This window comes from Castor canadensis, chromosome X, assembly GCF_047511655.1.
Source record: "Castor canadensis chromosome X, mCasCan1.hap1v2, whole genome shotgun sequence".
Lineage (NCBI taxonomy): Eukaryota > Metazoa > Chordata > Mammalia > Rodentia > Castoridae > Castor > Castor canadensis.
This window is the reverse complement of record NC_133405.1, coordinates 51,199,771-51,217,775: the sequence shown is the minus strand read 5'-3', so window position 1 is coordinate 51,217,775 and position 18,005 is coordinate 51,199,771. Positions and strand designations below refer to the sequence as shown.

General features: G+C 40.2%; 2 protein-coding genes across 8 annotated transcripts; both read left to right on the top strand.

The window, feature by feature from the left end:
- Positions 1–986: 986 nt before the first annotated feature.
- On the top strand, positions 987–2,989 carry Tceal9 (transcription elongation factor A like 9). Of its 3 annotated transcripts, none has more exons than XM_074062359.1 (3): positions 988–1,142; positions 1,626–1,687; positions 2,093–2,989. In XM_074062359.1, the coding sequence occupies exon 3, from the start codon at positions 2,156–2,158 to the stop codon at positions 2,492–2,494; it is 339 nt and encodes a 112-aa protein (XP_073918460.1). In that variant the 5' UTR covers positions 988–1,142; positions 1,626–1,687; positions 2,093–2,155; the 3' UTR covers positions 2,495–2,989. The 3 variants fall into 3 exon arrangements, with proteins under 3 accessions (XP_073918461.1, XP_073918460.1, XP_020037387.1); XM_020181798.2 differs by having other exon boundaries at positions 2,090–2,989; XM_074062360.1 differs by lacking the exon at positions 1,626–1,687 and having other exon boundaries at positions 987–1,142; positions 2,090–2,989.
- A 12,514-nt stretch (positions 2,990–15,503) lies between these two features.
- On the top strand, positions 15,504–17,010 carry Bex3 (brain expressed X-linked 3). Of its 5 annotated transcripts, none has more exons than XM_020181799.2 (3): positions 15,504–15,605; positions 15,963–16,027; positions 16,394–17,010. In XM_020181799.2, exon 3 carries the CDS (start codon positions 16,421–16,423, stop codon positions 16,757–16,759), a length of 339 nt encoding a protein of 112 aa, XP_020037388.1. In that variant the 5' UTR covers positions 15,504–15,605; positions 15,963–16,027; positions 16,394–16,420; the 3' UTR covers positions 16,760–17,010. The 5 variants fall into 5 exon arrangements, with proteins under 5 accessions (XP_020037388.1, XP_020037389.1, XP_073918457.1 ...); XM_020181800.2 differs by having other exon boundaries at positions 15,526–15,605; positions 15,963–16,023; XM_074062356.1 differs by having other exon boundaries at positions 15,527–15,605; positions 15,963–16,023; positions 16,439–17,010.
- Positions 17,011–18,005: the final 995 nt, after the last annotated feature.

The following is an 18,005-nucleotide window of genomic DNA, read 5'->3' as shown; positions in this document are numbered from 1 at the left end:
GGTACAAGGGACATGATTAAGCCATATCCAAACCATCGCAGGGGCAAACAGTTCCAGTTTCACACCAGTATTCTGTCCAGCAGATCCAGACTTTTCAATATTGAGTTTTTAAAGGCTCAAATGCACAAGCTTCCCAGAGGACACAATACTGTGATATAAAAGCAAATGAAATAAAATGAGAAAGGATGAGACTTTGTATGGGCCAAATGGATTACACCAATGCTATCATTAAGAATTTTCAACAATCAATTCTATGAATTGTATGTTGTTATTACCTTGTTTCAGATGAGCAAACAGGCTCACCATTGATCAGTTGATGATTCTTTGGGCAGGGCATCCCTGGCAATACCACAACCAGAGCTCTAGAGTGAAACATTATTTTTCTTCATTTTAAATGATTTTCCCAGATAAAATCACAATATAGTTATAATAACAGCATGCACTTTTAAAGCACTTACTGTATGCAAGGTACTATCATGTAACTAAAATATTTTTTCCTCTTTTCTAACTATAAAAACATAGAAGTTACTTTTTAAAAGACTATAGAAATACTAAGAGTGCATTTAAAATTGCTTTCAAAAGTCTCACTCTGTTCCAGGCTCCTTTTTATTTTTATAGCTGCCACCCAGTCCCCCGCCCCTCGATTCCACATCAGCTAAGCATGAGATTGCAGATGAAATGGAAGCTGGGGGAGGGGGGACGAAGGATGGAGGAGTTAATGATCCTGAGAGAAGACTTGAAGAGACAATTCTGAAAAGAAGTAGAAAAATTCAGTAGCTCCAGAAAAAGATGCAGCACCCTCCTTCTCCTCCCCTCCCCCACCTCCGCCAGTAATCAGAGAACACTAAAAAACATTTTTCCCTCTGGCATTCACAAGAGAAAAGACTGACGGGGCCAAATGTGTAATGGAGGGGGTCGGAGAGGGAGTGGAGGGCGGACCCACATCTGCCGCGCTTTTGGTGGGAGTGGAAATTGGGGATCGGAGCTCACTGGTGACGTGGATCCCATGTGACCAGGAGTCGACGTGTGCAGAAGTCCTGCTAGTCTGGTCCTTGTTCCTGTCTGGGTACCAGTTTCCTTTAGCCCTGCAAGCGGAGGAGCAGGAGGCCAGCGGGTGGAACCAGCTCGCGGGAATTTTGCAGGTGGGTGTCAATTCGAGTGTTGCCTGGGGATTTCTAGAGTGGGGGCTGTGAAAGGTAGGGACTTGAAGGAATCCCAGTCAAGCCCACCCCTCCCCCACCCCTACCTCCAACTCAGCAGGAAATGACCCTTTGAAAGGAGCTAAGGATCCCGAAAGGACTAGGAGACCTGTAATAGTTTGAAAATAATCATCTTCTGAGATCTCGGACCTCTTTTCTGACACCTATCCTAGCCCCATGCCCCACCTCAGTTGTAATGATAGTTTGAAAATAAACTGCTTTTCCTATTCCCTATCTGATGAGATAGAGGAGCTAACTTGCACTGTGGGAAGGAGGTATACTAGAGGGGAACAAAAGATGGAAAGTTTCCACAACGGAGACCTTAAACGAGGAAAGCAACGTGTGCCTGGTGTCTGTTGCTGGTACGCTTAGCACCAAATGCTTTCCCCACCCCCACTATCCACTCTCTTCTCGGTTTGTCTGCAGGTCTGTTCTAGCACTGCCCAAGGCTAAAAAAGTAAGAGGCAGAAACTGACTGGATCAATACGGTGAGAGGAACTTTATAAGGACTCCTAGGGTGGAGGTGGATAAGGGTAGGACAGGGGTTACAGGCCCCACTGTCCCTTTTCCCTTGCCCCTTCTTTCTTTCCCCTGAGGCCAACTTACTCTGTTCTGGGAGACCCTGTGTTAGGCTATGTTAGGAAGAAAGGGTTGGGGAAGGTTGAGAGGCAGGAAGACTGGAGGAGGGGACTTGAGAAGGGAAGGCAGTGGAAAGTGGAGGTAAGAGGGGCCCGATCCAGGGAAGCTCTTATTGCTGACTGGGCTTTTCAGGTGGAAGATAGTGGGTGACGACAGTTCTGAATCAGAAAAAGCAAAGCCTGAGATCCCTGTGCAGAGCCCCTGTACTCTTACCAGCCCTTGACTTACTGTCTTTTTTCTTGCTTTCCTAGAAGTAGTTGCTTTAAAAGAGGAATAGGCAGGAAGAAGGAAAGAAGAAAGAAGCAGACAGTCACAAGATGAAACCTTGTCAAAAAATTGAAGGAAAACCAGAAAATGATGAGCCAAAGCTTGAGGAAGAGCCAAAGCCTGAGGAAAAGCCAGAGGAGAAGGAAGAACCAGAGGAGGAGGAGGAAGAGGAGGAGGAGGAGGAGGAGGAAAAAACTAAAGAAACTTTTAGAGAAAGGCTGATTCAATCTCTCCAGGAATTTAAAGAAGACATACATAACAGACATTTAAGCAATGAAGATACATTTAGAGAAGTGGATGAAATAGATGAGATAAGGAGAGTAAGAAATAAACTCATAGTGATGCGTTGGAAGGTTAATCGAAACCATCCATACCCCTATTTAATGTAGTTTACCTTGCTTTCTGTTTTATCTGATATTAACATTGCCATATAGCTTTCTTTTTATTAGCATTTTCCTGATATATCTTTGTCCATCTTTCTCCATTTAACCTGTTGCTGTTAGTGGTTTTAGATGTACCTTTTGTTATCTGCATTTCATTGTTTGTTGTACTTTGAACCAGTCTACAAGTCTCTGTCTTTTAACAGAGAGCTTTACTGATTTGTAAAAAACAAAAACAAAAACAAAAAAACAAGATTCCTAATAGAATATAAAATGAAAAAAGTTACTAAGTAATATGCGAATATCATATTTTTGAAAACTAAGAGTACATTTGTATATTACATATGCATATAAAATTTGTGAAGAATGAAAGATGGAGAGAACAATCTCAGTGATAGTATTATGAATGATTTTTCTTCTGTTTAATTTGTACTTTCCATATTCCTAAAATGAGCACACATTATCATTGTTAAAATAATAAAAGTTTTATAATTAAAAAAAGAAGCAACCAAGAACACTTACCAGTTTATTTTAAAACTACTGGGGCACTTAATATTTGTTGACAAAATATTACAAACAAATGTGAACTTCAAAGAAGACAGGAACATTTAGCTAAAAGATTAGATTTTAGATCTTTTCATTTCCCACCCCTCCAAATACTATTTTTTAAAGGGAGAGATGCAGGGAGGGTTAAGGGAATATAATAGAGAGATGAACTTGCTCAAAATTCACTGTATGTATATATGGAATTTTCACATGAAACCCCTTGCACTATTAATAAGTCCTAAATTTAAAAATTTTTGCATCTTTTCTAATTTATAAAATACACAAAATAATCTCAGGGATCTTCTGGGGGCCAAATAAGGTAATGATTGAGAGCTATTTGACAGTTTTATCCCCGAATGCTCATGCAGGATCCAAACTCTAGATATTTGTTTCGGCTGTTCAGGAAAATGGAGAAGTCATCTGTGCTTGAGAAAAAACTCAGGCAACTGTTAAGTAGGTGTCATCTATAATGTTCTCTCCCTCTGTGCCCATCTAGTCTCCCTTCTACCTGTCCTAAATAGCAACATGAATACTGGGTATTCCAGCCCCTTCTGCCAGATCCTGCACATTAAGGACCTTAGTGCTGTGATGTGCTAGAATTCTCAAGTACTGAAGCTCAATACTCTTTTTGAACCCCCATTGGGCCAAATCCTGCGAATGTCTTCAGAAAAGAGGAGACTGTTCATTTCTTCAGTTTTGATAGGGACTTTAGCAGTGTCACTTGGGCTATGACATCTTAAAGATACCTTAGCAAATTTGGGATTTTAGCCTCCTACCCTTATAAGGTTCAGATATAATGGGTCCATCGGAGAGTTGGACCAGAAGACAAGTCTGAAAAGCAGACATTAAACTTTAGAAAGAATTATTGCCCTGGGTCTGAAGATGCCATGTTATCTTCCTGACAACTGTTTTGAGTGAGTGATCTCTCCCTGAAAACTGGTGGCAGTCTCCCCTCACCAGTTCAACAGGTACTGACATGTAAAATTTAAAGGGAGATTGACTGGAAATATATGAAAGTGCTATTAAGATGTGCCTGTTGTGTGTCACTTTCCTTTGTGATACCATTTTTGGGAGCTATTTATGTTTCTACAATACACTTCAAGGTTGCAACAGCCTGATGAATGCTGATTGGTCTGGAATTCTAGCTGGAATGAGATAAAATTCTGGGGACAGACTGTTCGAGTTGCACAAGAAAGGGCAAATCCAATCCCCTGCAGCTCAAGGTAAGGTGCTCAGGCAAGATGTAGAAGGGCTTACCAAGCCACATTCCCCTCTGGAGTGGGTCTAACATGGGTTTCTCTGCTTTTAGGCTGACAGCCAGGCTGTCCTGGATAGATGTACCTGGAGGTCAAAGCACTAGACTTCCTTTTCTTATTTTTGCCTTCTTAATGGGATTTGAAGGATATTTTAAATACGGAACAAAATGAGACCAAAAGTAAACTAACTAGAAACATTGGTTGTGGTAATAATCTTTGTCCCAGACATGATGGCTCTGGATGTAACCAGATAACTTAGGGTGAAAGTAGAAGGGCCTGGTGTATGGGAGGTAATTTTAAATGGTATAAAAATATTTAGAATCATAATGACCATGTATTTATTTGATTGTGTATTTAAATTTAGGGTGGAATTATACAATTTCCTTTTCAAAAAATATTCAAATTATATATAAGTGAGTCAGTTTGAAGAAGAACATTATGTAGAACACAATATTAATAGTATGATGGTACACAGACATGAGAAAAATTATGCTGATAGGAACATTTCCTTGATATAATTGCTTTAGGGATAATATCTGCAAAGACCTGTGAAGAACTGGTGCAGAGTCTGAGACCTTATGCTATTTATAAGCTAACAAGTTAGCCTGCTACCGTTTGATAGGTACTTGCAGAAGACACTAAACAGATGGGTCAGAGACTAAGGACATTATTATAGCAAAAGCATTAATCAGAGTCTCATGTTGGTTTGTACCAGCTCACCCCATGGAGTGGCATGGGGCCCATGATGGAGGCCTGAACATGCAGTGCTTTGCATTACATGAAAAAAATTTGTGTCTGGGGAATTCACTGTTTTTCATAGAAAAATGCTACCTCATCCCCCAAGGTTGCTTGCTGTAGACACAACTGAAAAATGATCTGCCTGGGTAAAGAGTGGTCAGGGCCTTACATTCTTTGCATATCCAGTAAGAACATGCAGAGTCTCTTAGGACCCTTGGCAGATTGCCTTTCCCAGTAACAGTTTTCTCTGTGTAATAAATCCTAATGTCAATATCAAGCCTTAGCGCAAACAGTCTTTGAGGAACTTTAAAATTACACTAAAAGCTGGGTGTGGGGGTTCATGTCTATAATCCCAGCAGTTGGGAGGTTGAAGCAAGAGAATCATGCGTTTGAGGCCAGTCTAGGCTACATAGCAAGATCAAGGCTATCAGGGGTACATAGAGAGACCTCATCTCAAAAAACAATTATAGTAAGACATCACTACCATGTCATCACAGAATAAGAGGTAAAAGTGCAAGGCCAATGGATTCATCAGGACACTAGTAAAAGGACTAATCTTATGCAAAATTTTTTACTAGGAAACTGACAAGAGGATGTCTGTTTGAAAATAAGCCCCAGATTCCATACACACTTAATAATCACAGCCTCTGTAAAAAGCTAACGCTAAGAGAAAAGCTAGTCTGTTCTCTCTGCAAGGAAAATTCAAAGTAGGGTTAAGGCCAGAGGTAGGGAACTTCACTCACATAATAGTATGTACCAGTATTTCATATTCTGGTCTTAGTGTTTTGGTAGAACCTTTACAAAAACAACTGAATCACTCACTGATGGATAACTTAATTGAGTATGGAGTGTCTTTCAATGTGCTTATTGGCCATTTGTGTATCATTGAGAAATGTTTATTAAGTCTTTTGTCCACATCCTCCTTACTAATTTCACTATTGTGTAGTAAAGTAGCTATTTAAAGAAACAAAATAGATTTGTGTGTACTACGTGATATCAGGCATTGGTAAAAGAAAATGAACAGGAGGTACAGTTTTACACACACACACACACACACACACACACACACACACAAATATCAAGATTAAACAAAAGAAGGGGTCATTTCTTTTTCAGTGGCAGTTTGGTATCACACCATGCCTCTCCTTCTGTCGGTTGTTTCAGAAATAATTAGTTTAAATTTTTTCCTAGGGGGTAATTCTATTATCATTACGTTAGAACTGTCAAATTGCTCTTAGACTTACACAAAGTCCTACTCTTCCGTGAACACCAAGTCATTTTCCAGATTTTTATGTCATTAACCCATTATGTTATAGAAAAGGAACATTAGCCGGGCGCTGATGGCTCATGCCTGTAATCCTCAGGAGGCAGAGATCAGGACTATCACAGTTCAAAGTCAGCCAGGGCAAATAGTTCCATGAGACCCTATCTCGAAAAACCCTTCACAAAAATAGGGCTGGTGGAGTGGCTTAAGGTGAAGGCCCTGAATTCAAGTCCCAGTACCACAAAAAAAAGAAAAAGAAGGAAAGAAGGAAGGAAGAAAGGAAGAAAAGGAACATGAAGCTTAAGCTTAGGCAAGATCACCCACCTATTAAATGAAATGACTGCCTAAGTTCAAAGCCCTTGCTCTTAATCACCACTCTGAAACATCTGGTATTTAATAAATAGTAACAATAATGCTGTGTTAATTAAACTCCTATCAGTTCCTCAAAGATCTATGCCCTTCGAACTCCTGGTCTTGGTTACCACATTTCTTCCTGCCTGAAACGAAAACCAAACTCTTGATGTATAAGCCACAGCCAACTGCTGGGCATTTATTGAAGGAGGATTTGCAGTAATAAATATGTACCTTTTGCAGCTAGTGAGGACCTGAGAGTCATTCTCAAGAGTGTAACCATGGAAAGAATCAGACTTCTGTCTCCAAGATTCCATGGGAAGACAGAATCTTAACTTCGATAATTATCAGCCAAAAAAACATAGCTGGCCTAGATTCATTTACAAACTAACCAACCCTTTGTACATTTTACTTCTCTGACTCACTTAGTTATTTGCTTTTAGTTGGTTTTAAAAATCACTGACTCTGAAGTTCACTGGAGCTATATATTAATCTCCTACTAGCTTTATTGTAGTTAACACCTTTGGTGTGTTGGTCTTGATGATAACAGTTGCCTAGGTTACCCTCAGACACATGACAACCACTTTTGTAGAAACCACTGAATCTTCATTTGGGCCTGTGCAAATGTCCTTTTGATATCAAGAAGCTGAAAACTCCACCCTCATGTCATACTTATATCACTATTCTCTGAATATGCATACCATGGAGAGCTATGAAGAGTGACTGACTATGCTTGCCCAAACCATTGATTACTTCTGATCAGCATTCTCCATGCTTTAAATCACTCTCGTTTTACTCTCCAACTCTATCAGGGAAACAAATTTGAGACTTGATTCTTTCATCTCACTTGTGAATAAATTCTTTTTCTTTTGCAAAACTCATTTCAGTGACTGGCATACTGTGCAGCAGGCAAAACAGTCCTGGTTCAGTAACAAAATGCTCTCTCAACCAACCCCTTATACACTTGGCCTAGATAACTCCTACTTACCCATCCCGGAATATATGTTCCTTCCTTTTAAAAAAAATCATTGAGATATAATTTAAATACTAAACAATTTACTCACTTAAAGTATACAACTCAATGATTTTCAGTAAATTCACAGATTATGTGCAACCACAATCAATTTTAGTACATTTTCATCCTGTTGAAAGGAAACACCATAGTTTTAGATGTGGTCTTCCTATGCCTCATCTCCCAGAGCTAAGCAAACACTAATCTATCTTCTGTCTCTATAGTTTCCCCTGTCCTGAGCATATAAAATATGGTCTCTTGTGATTGGCTGCTTTAACTTAGCATAATATTTTCAGGTTCATTCATGTTGCAGCATACACCAGTACCTCGCTCCTTTTTATTACAAAATATTATTCTATTATATGGTTAGGTCACATTTTGGATACAGATACTGGCTAGAATATGGAACAATAGAATCTCTCATTCATAGCTTATAGGAATGTAAAATGGTACAGCTACATTGTAAGATATTTTAGCAATTTCTTATAAGCTAAGCATACTCTTGGCATATGATCCACACAAGTCTTTTTTGTGATATCCTGCATCTTGTCATTATCACAGGTAGCTTCTTTTGCTCTTTGATAGAGATACAAATGAACTGAAATCAAGACATGCAAAAAAAGCAAGAGGGTTGGGGGTATAACTCAGTGGTTGAACCACTAGCCTAGCATGTGTAAAGCCCTGAATTTTATCCCCAGCACTGGAAGAAAAAAGAAACAGGAAAGAATGACCTGAGGAGGGAGAATCAAGCAACAGAAATTACCTGTGGCATCAGCCAAATGCAGGATATCACAGAGAAAATTTCAAAGTAGCTATTATAAATAAGTTTCAAGAACTAAAGGAAACCATGATTAAGAAAGTAAAGGAAGATATGATGACAATGTCTCATCAAAATGAAATATCCATAAAGACATAGAAATGATCAAAATAACCACATGACTTACCTGGGCATGGTAGTATACACCTGCAGTTCCAACTACTCAGTAGGCTGAGCCAGGAGGATGGCTTGAACCCATCTGTTGTTGGATACCTAAGCTGATTCCATAACCTGGTTATTGTGAATAGTGCCACAATAAACACGGGTGTGCAGGTGTCTCAATTGTCTGCTGACTTTGATTTCTTTGAGTATATACCCAGGAGTGGTATACCTGGATCATATGGTACATTTACATTTAGGTTTTTGAGGAATCTCTATACTAATTTCTATAGTGACTGGACTAAATTTCATTCACACCAATGGTGTATACATGTTCCTCTCCTCCTCCCAAAATTTCCAGGATTTGTTGTTGTTTGTTTTTCTTAATCATAGCCTTTCTGACTGATTCAAGGTTGGCTCATTGTAACAATTGTGCTGGGCAGTATGAGTTTTCTGATCCTGCCTCCTCCAAGGAAGTATCCAGGAGCACTTCATCTTTCCTGCCTAAGCCAACAGATCCTCCCTAATGATACCCTCTCAACTTGATTAAGTCTCCAAAGACCCCATGTCCAAATAAGGCCATATTCACAAGTCATAGGGCTTGAGGGAACATAATTCAACCCATAGCACTTGTGGTTCAAATATTTGTCTCCAGTTTGTTCTCTGACACTTAAACTTGTGTGAATGATTTAGCTTCCTTTGTTGCCTTGGGTATCAGCAGTGGAATTTATATGGAAATACCTATAGTAAGCAAAGGAAGGTGACCTCATGCATATTTACACATGAGTTTTACTTTTGTGTGGTGCTGCAGATCAAGCTCTGGGATTCATGAGTGAGTAAAGCAGTCTACCACTGAGCTATACCCCCAGCCAATGCATAAATTTTTTTTTGTGTGTGTGTGTGTGTGTGGTACAGGGGATTGAACTCAGGATCTTGCATTTGTTATGCAGGCTCTCTACCACTTGAGTCACTCCCCTAGCCCTTTCTACATTGGTTATTTTTGAGATAATATCTCACTTGATACCCAGAATGGCCTAGACCACAATCCTTCTATTTGTGCTTCCCTGTATAGATGGAATGATATGCACTTGTCACCATGTTTAGCCATTAGTTGAAATGAGGTCTCATGAACTTTTTGCTTGGAATGACCTTAAATCATTATCCTCCTGATCTCTGCCTCCGCAGTAGCTAGTATTACAGGCTTGAGCCACCATGGGTGGCTCTGCATGAGATTTTGATACTCCTCTAAGTTCACTCCAAAGTCCAAGGGAAAGTTGAGTTGGTGTTAGCATAGACATGCAACTAAAAGGGTCAAAGGAGTTCTTTTGGTCCATACATTGTTGAGGTCAGGTCATCAGTTTAAGAGACTATATAGGGACAATCTTTTCCAGCTGAGTCACCCTTCAGTGACTATGAATCTTTGGCATAATAGGATATCCTCTTCAATCCCTGAAATAAAGAAAATAATACCCCTTAGCTGTCCAATAGATGAGGTACTGAGTAGTTGTTGCTCTCACATTCAGATATCTTAATCTCTTGCTCTTTTCATTATTAGACTTTATCTACTGAATTAAATATCTGCCAGATGATCCAGAATCTTACAGTGATACTCTTAAATTTTCATGAGGCTCATTCTTCATTCTGTAAGTCTTGGCATAAAATTTATAATGACAATAGCTTATGAGAAAGCTGGAGTAATTTCCTACATTCTTAACACCCATATAGGTGCTAAAATTTAGAACAAAAGGGAAGACCACATTAAGATTACCCCAATGAAGTATCAGGAAGATACATAGAGAACCTTCTAGTAGCAATAGAGATATTCATATCCAGAGAGCCCACTAGGCTTAGACTACCTTCTCTCAAGCCTGGCATTCAACCAAGAGAACACAATTGTCACCATAATCCAGTAGGGTTCCAAAAAGGTCCTCAAATGGGGTATACCTCAACTTGAGAACCCACAAGTCCTTGTTTTTTGATACAGAAAAGAATTTCAGGTTCAGACACCGACAAGATAAGAGACAGATTTATTCAGCAAGGAGTGAATGAGCAGAGGTACACCTCATAGGTGAGGTTTGGGCATATGAAAGGGACGTAGCCAGTGGCTTTTACATCATAGATCCTTAGGTTGGGTAAATAGAACAAGTGTTTCTGTTATACATTCGTCTGAATAAGGGTTTTCTTTGTTCTGAGCATTTAATTATTTTTACTGCCACACTGTTTTGACATTATCAATTGGGCCCAGAGATATTGTGTCTTGGGTCAGCTTTTCTGTATCAGTGTCCTTGCAACATAGATATCTGCTTTCTGTAATTTCTAATGAATAGTTCCTACATCAAAGGAAGGGATGTTCCAGGCAGTTTTCTTAACATGTGCATTCTTCTTTGAGATAAGTTTGCATAGTTCCTGGGGGAGTAAGGAAAGAAGGGAGAATGCTGCTTTCTATTATATGTTGCAGCTCAGTGAGGAAGTGTGAAGCTTAAGGCAAAGAAAATAGTGTCTTTGTGATTTTAATCAAGTTATTCATTAATACAATGTTTATTTCTAAATTCCTGGCTTCTGGTTTGCATGCCTAAGGTCCCTAATCTATCCTGCTTCATAATGAGAGGAAAATATGAAAATAACCACAGCCCAACTGGGTGCATTCCAGCCAAATACATGTGAGATATATCATAGCAACATATCTACGGATTTCTGGCTGGACATGATGGTGCATGCCTGCAATCCAAACCACTCAGGAGGCTGAGGCAGGAAAATTGAAAGTTTGAAGCTAGCCTAGGCAACTTAGTAAGACCCTGTCTCAAAATAAAGCAAAGAGGATTGTGGGGAGAGAGATGGTAGGAACAATCTAACCAATATACAATAAGTCTATTTGGAATTGGCACAATGAATCCCCACATACAATGAATATATATTAATAAAATGAAAATAAAATAAATATTCAACCAAAAGTATAAAGTAGAAAAGGATTGGGGATGTTAACTAAGAAGTAGAGCACTTGCCTAGTATGTGCAAGGACCTGGATTCAATTCCCAGTATTACAAAATTGTCAATAAAAACAAATTTCTTCTGATGGGATACAAACCCAGTAACTCCAGAATTTGATTGAGGGATCTTAGGCAGTTAAGGTAAAATTACAAAAACAGTTTTATTTTTCTAATAGAGGTATCAGTAGTGCTTTTTCTATCGTTCCCTCACCCCATGCATATTTCCTATTGGGTATGGGCTCTTTTACATCTCAGTCTTGTTCTCTAACTTTTCAGTTGTTATTGCTTATTAAAATAGTCTCAGATGGTTGATTTGGTCCTATTTGTCTTAAACTGTCAAACTCACTTTTATTTTTGTGGTATTGGGGATTGAATCCAGGGCTTTGTGCTCACTAGATAAGCACTGTACCACTTGAGCTATAACTTCATTTCCCAAATCTCACTTTTGATTCAGAGGGCTCCTTGTCCCTCCAGTGTATGAAATATATGTGTAAGAGAGAGAGGTGTTATTTTGTCTAACATTCCCCCTTCTTCCCTGCGTCTGAACAGATGGTTTGAGAGTTTGGGGGATAAAAAGACATTTCTTTACCTGAACTTAGGGGGTGATTGCTGTTCTCATGTAATTAATAATCATTGGGGCTCAAGCTTGATTCCTATAGACACCAATGATTAGGGCTGTCACCCAAGCAGATCCCTTAGGTTTTGATGGCACTTTTAAAGAGTAGGCCATATGTTGCATGTGACTTTTAGGTTATGATCTTCATGTGGCATTCCAGCGGAACATAAATCTTTTTCCCAATTCTGTATTAGTCTCTAATAAACATGTATTTAAATAAATTTCTTCTCCCCTGCATTCAACGTTGGAGCCTATAGTTATGGTAGGATTTATTTTTCATTTCTCTTGAGAATTGAGAACTTTGAAAGGAAGATAGTTCTGGCCCTGGCCATATCACACCATCTTTTCACAGTGCTCTTTCCAGGCTCCCACATCTAGGTAGCTTAAAAATTCCAGCAGTAAAGCAGATCCACCTAAAGAAAGAGAAGTGAACCATATCATCTTGTAGATATCCCTAATCTTTATACATAATTCTTTTAGGATCTTAACCAATCAAACACTGCCATTTACCACCATGACAGGAAACAAGAAGAAGGAGGTAGATTCTTTTCACAAACACTGCATTTCCTCAAATGTGAACTCTGTCTCTTTCCACAGTACTGTAGTACTCTTCCATTGCTTAAGGGGAAGAGTGTTCAAATCACTTTGCCTTTTCTCTGTCTTTTTAGAAACATGAATCCCAAACTGAAAACACAGAATTGGGTGTCCTTCTAAACTTGGCCCTGGAAAATTTTTAAAAATTTTGTTCTGAACAGATGTTATCTATCTTCAACTCCTCAGAAAACTCCAAAGTCAAGAAAAGATCTCAATTGACATCTCACACTATTTTAGTAAATATGACAGCATTTCCAGGACAATTTTCATCTATCTTTAAAACTTTTCTTTATTATAACCAATCCCCCATATAGCATAACATCTAATCTGGAAATATATACATATGTTTTTCTTTGGTGTTTAAAAAAAAAGATTTACCCAAGATGGGCCAAAAGGAAATTCACTTGCTAAACTTCATGTCCAATGATTATATCACAATGGCTTCTCTATTTGCAGGGGATTCTTTCTAGATAATTCTTATTTTTAATTAAAGCTTTTTCTATATTGCTCTAAATACAGTTCATGGGATGAAAAGCAACCACTTAGCTTCAGTATTGAGTGTATTCATTCAATAAATATTCACTACTCACCTACTTGGTACAAGGAACTCTGTAAGTCACTAAGTATACAAATTAGAATAAAACAGATGTGCTTTGGGCCCTCATGGTTTTGCAAGTGGATCTAACTAAGAAAAGAATCACACTCTGCTACTCTTCAAACCTTGTTAGAAACCATCCAATGGTGGTAAAATGAGTCAACTTTTATTGACAATTTACTAGGTAGGCTCTGTGGTAAATTCTGGATAGGTATAATTATATTCTTCAAATAATTCCTGTTTCACAGAGGAAGTATGGAGACCTTGATAAGGGTCTCATAGTTACACATCAGGTAAGCAGCAGGCTGGATTCAAACCCAGATCTGCCTGATACCACAGCTCATGCTTCTAATCTACATCTTTCCAGTCAATGGAATTAATACATGAGCCCTTACATAAGGCACTTCAGTCTAACTTAATGTAAGACAATTAAATGAAGCCTAATTTAGGAGTATACTTTTGTAACAAATAGCTGAGCCTCAGCCAATCCCAGCATCCTAGCATCAGTCAATAACAGGTGAGCAACCATTCAAACTATATTCAAAAAAGGCAAACACTAAGCTGTAACCAATCAAGCTGCCTCTGCACATCACCTCATTTTCTGTCCATAAAATGAAGTCTCACCACATTGAAGACCAGAGTTCGTTGAATCTGTTCTGGTTCTGCAGGCTGCTTGATTTGTGAATCATTCCTTGCTCAAATTAATCAATTTAATGTGTCTGCAGTTTTTATTTTTAACAATGAGGAGTTGTTAGCTGTCAGAAAGAATCCAGGAATCATTACCATTACCATTATTTGGTGTGATTTTTTAATTTTAACTTTTGGAGCTATATATTAATGCATGCATATACCGCTAAGATCATATATATATATATATATATATATATATATATATATATATATTTTATATGTATTATATACCTCCCAAACCTTAAACTGTATATGCAACAAATCTCTCTACTATTCCTTTCTTCAGTGTCACACCTAGTTTAGGAATGTAGGAGATTAGAGAGGAGTTTGGGGCCAAAACTGGTTATGTATACAACACTTTGGTTCCTTTATCATAACCAACAGCTATTAATCTTTTAATACCAATAACACTTTCCTAAAGATCTATTTTCTAGTGGTGATCATTTTTTAAAGTGATTTCAAGGTTGAAGAAAGGATCATCTGCACTCAGGATGAATTTTGGTCTCAAATTTAGTTGTTTCATCCATTCCCTGCTTATTTCTAATACCCTTTGAAACATTAACACCAAAAGGTTTGGGACTAATTTTTGCATATTATATACTTCTGAACTCATTGTAAGAAAATGTTTGTAGAGGTGTTTTGGAAGGTTTGAAAAAGAAAGTGGGGTGGGGGGACGGTGAAGACTCCTTTTCTCTGATCACTGTGGAAGTTTACGATCACATAAGATTATGTTAAATGGCCAAGATCTGATAATTGGACTTCTCCCTGAAGATTTACTTTAGATCATTTTCAAAACATTAGTTGTATTCCGGAAGAGCCCTCTTTTTTAAATAAAACTTTGAAACACACTAGTACAGTGTTTCAATAGTGATGTTGTTATGTACAGCCTAGAAAAAATATTTTCTGAGTGGTACACAGAGATCAACATAAACAATGATATATTTTTCATTCTGCAGGATGAAGCATTTCTTTCAAAAGTGTAAACACACATAATTTCTAATTTTCTGAATCATGCTGATTTAAAAGAAAAAAGAAATAAACGGAAATTTATACAGCTCACTCCACCTCAAGGTGTCTGTGGGTAGGGGGCCAGGAGAAACCTGGAGAGGAAGGAAGAGAGAAGGCCAAAAATGCCAAAGCCAAGACCTGAAGTGGGAGGGGGTGGTGAAGGATGATGCAGATAGACCCTCCCTTGTAACTAGAGAATGGCCAAGTCCAACCAGAAGATGGTGATGCCACTTGTGGGCCCTCAGATTGGAGAGGACCTTGCTGAGTGACGGCCAGTGCGCACAGGGACACTGCGCACGGAAAGGCGGTTGGGGGACGTTACGTGCTTCTGCTTGCTGCAGGGGGCGGGGGGCCTCCTGCCGCACTGGCCGCCGTGGGTGCGGGGGAGGGGTGGGGGGGGCAGCTTGGCGGTGACGCGCGGCCCTCACGTGACCCGGAGCTGCAGAGCGACGCAGCCCTGGGTGCAGTCGTCACTCGCGTCTGGCTACCAGCTCCCCGCTGCCCTGCGCACGGCGGGCTGGCATCGGGCCCGGGGAAAGCGGAGCAGGTAAGGCCCCGGGGCCCGCGCGCCGCGGCCAGGCCGGCAGCAGCTGGCCGACCGGGCGGCGGGCGCAGGGAGGACAGTGCAGCGGTGCGCGCAGCCTTCTCTGCACCCCAGCATTCTCCCGCGCAAAGTAGTGACCCCTGGCCGGGGGTGGGTGCGGTGGTCGCTGGGGCTTCAGGGGAAGAGCAGCAGAGCAACTGAAAGGGAAGGGAAATCACCCTTTAGTCGCCTTAATAGAAACACTACGGGGGGCGGGGCGGGGCGGGGGGCGGCAGGGAAGGGCCGGGGGCGGGGAGCGGGGGTCTCCGGCACGCAGCTCTCAGCTGTGGCGGCCCCCGCTTCCAACCCCGCCATCTGCAGATCTACCGGGCCGAGTGTCGCGGCGGCACCGAATCAGAAGGAGAGGCAAGGATAGGCCCAGGTTGGTGAGTAGGGCACCGCTGGGGGCGAGGGCAAGGGGTCGGGGACGTATGGAAAGACCAGTATGAGATCCCCCAACACCAATTCTCTCTTCAACCCCTCCCCATCTCTGTCCTCCATTTTGGTGCCTGCATAGCTCTGGGAAAGAATCCTGGGAAAGGAAAAATGGTGGGCTTTAGGGGAGGGAGGGAAAAAGAGAGAGCTGGAGGGAGGGAGGGGCTGGAACTGGAGGCCTCCTAGAGAGCGCAGGGAGTATCTAAGGTGAGAAAGTGAAAAATTAAAAACCTCTAATATCAGGACTCTGAATCCTGCTGGTCGGTGCACCAAGCATTCAGTTTCTCTCCTTGCCCTTTTCTTACTTGTGTTCAAAGAAAAACAACCAGAAAAAATATCTCATCATGGCAAATATCCGCCAGGAAAACGAAGAAATGGAGCAGCCTCTGCAGAATGGAGAGGAAGACCGCCCTTTGGGAGGAGGTGAAGGCCACCAACCTGCTGGAAACAACAGACGAGGACAGGCTCGCAGACTTGCCCCTAATTTTCGATGGGCCATACCGAATAGGCAGATCAATGATGGGATGGGTGGAGATGGAGATGACATGGAAATGTTCATGGAGGAGATGAGAGAAATTAGGAGAAAACTTAGGGAGTTGCAGTTGAGGAATTGCCTGCGTATTCTTATGGGCGAGCTGTCTAATCACCATGACCATCATGATGAATTTTGCCTTATGCCTTGACTTCCTGCCGATTTCCCATGAGATTAATACTGTGATTCCTGCTGTTTTCGTTTTCCTTGCATTTTCCTGATATGCCTTTTACTGATCTGTTGCTGTAAACGTTGTGTTATTTCCATGTGTCAAGTGGGTCTTGTGTTGCCAGCTTCTAATTGGAAATTGCCTTTGCACTCAGTGTAAGTTTCTGTCAACGGTAGAATTTCACCCATTTGCATGGAAAAAATGTAAAGTTAATAAAGCAATTAAAAAAGCAATCTATACATTTATTTGTCTCACTAAAATGTTTTATATATATATAGGTATATACAAACATATGAACCAAAAAAACCCCCTAAATACACCAGAGTTAATTTGGCACATATCTGTGTGGTAAGATGATGTGCGACTTTTTTCTCCTTTTATTATCTGAAAGTTTGAGAAGCAATGAAAACAATTTTTCAGTGACTTTATGATAGTGTAGGTACGTAATAATTACTGGATCAGCAAACTTAAAGAAGACTAAACCCTCCCTTTCTAAGATACATAATCCTTTAAAGAGTCCATTTTTTCTTTTGTGAAATAAGGAACAATGTTCATCTACAGGACAGTTTAGCTAAACAGATCAGATGTGGAACTGTGTTGACCTAGCTCCCATCCAACTCCCCAGAATTTAACAGGCCACAGGCCCCTGTCAGGTACTTGGGGAGAATTGGAGGGAGTTCTCATCCATGTTCACAAGTTCAAACAACAAAAATAAGTGGTTCTCTCCAAGTCATTCCTGTTACTTGCAATCCTTCTGTTCCTCTGATTACAGCCATGTTAGCTGGGCATACATTCCCTTCTGCTGAGTCTTTGTTTCTGTTCCTATTGATGACATTACTAGATCCTACAGCAATGATAAACCTCTCTGATTTATCTGGAGTCTCAAGAGAGCAAGATCTCCCCCTTTTACCTTTATGTAAGTGTAGAGAATGCCTTTATAACTTTAGAATTATATTTATCCAGAGTACAGTTCTTGAGATTACATTGGTTCTTATCAAAACAGACCTTTCTGGTTTTATTTTTACACCCCTATTGAAAGAACTTAGACATGAATGCACTGGGGCCCAGCTCAAGAGTTACATGTAGGTGTCTCATCCTGTCATGCCCAGTGCTGTGTTACTTCATACCTCTAAAACAGAAATAGGCTGAAAACTGTATTTTGCTTGTGTTCTATCCTTGGTGTGGATTTTCTCAGAGTCTACAGGCTTAGCCACTCTGAAAGTTTAGC

What these genes read in the sequence shown, in the direction of transcription:
- Tceal9 (XM_074062360.1), top strand. Translation starts at nt 2,156, where the DNA reads ATGAAACCTTGTCAAAAAATTGAAGGAAAACCAGAAAATGATGAGCCA.
- Bex3 (XM_020181799.2), top strand. Translation starts at nt 16,421, where the DNA reads ATGGCAAATATCCGCCAGGAAAACGAAGAAATGGAGCAGCCTCTGCAG.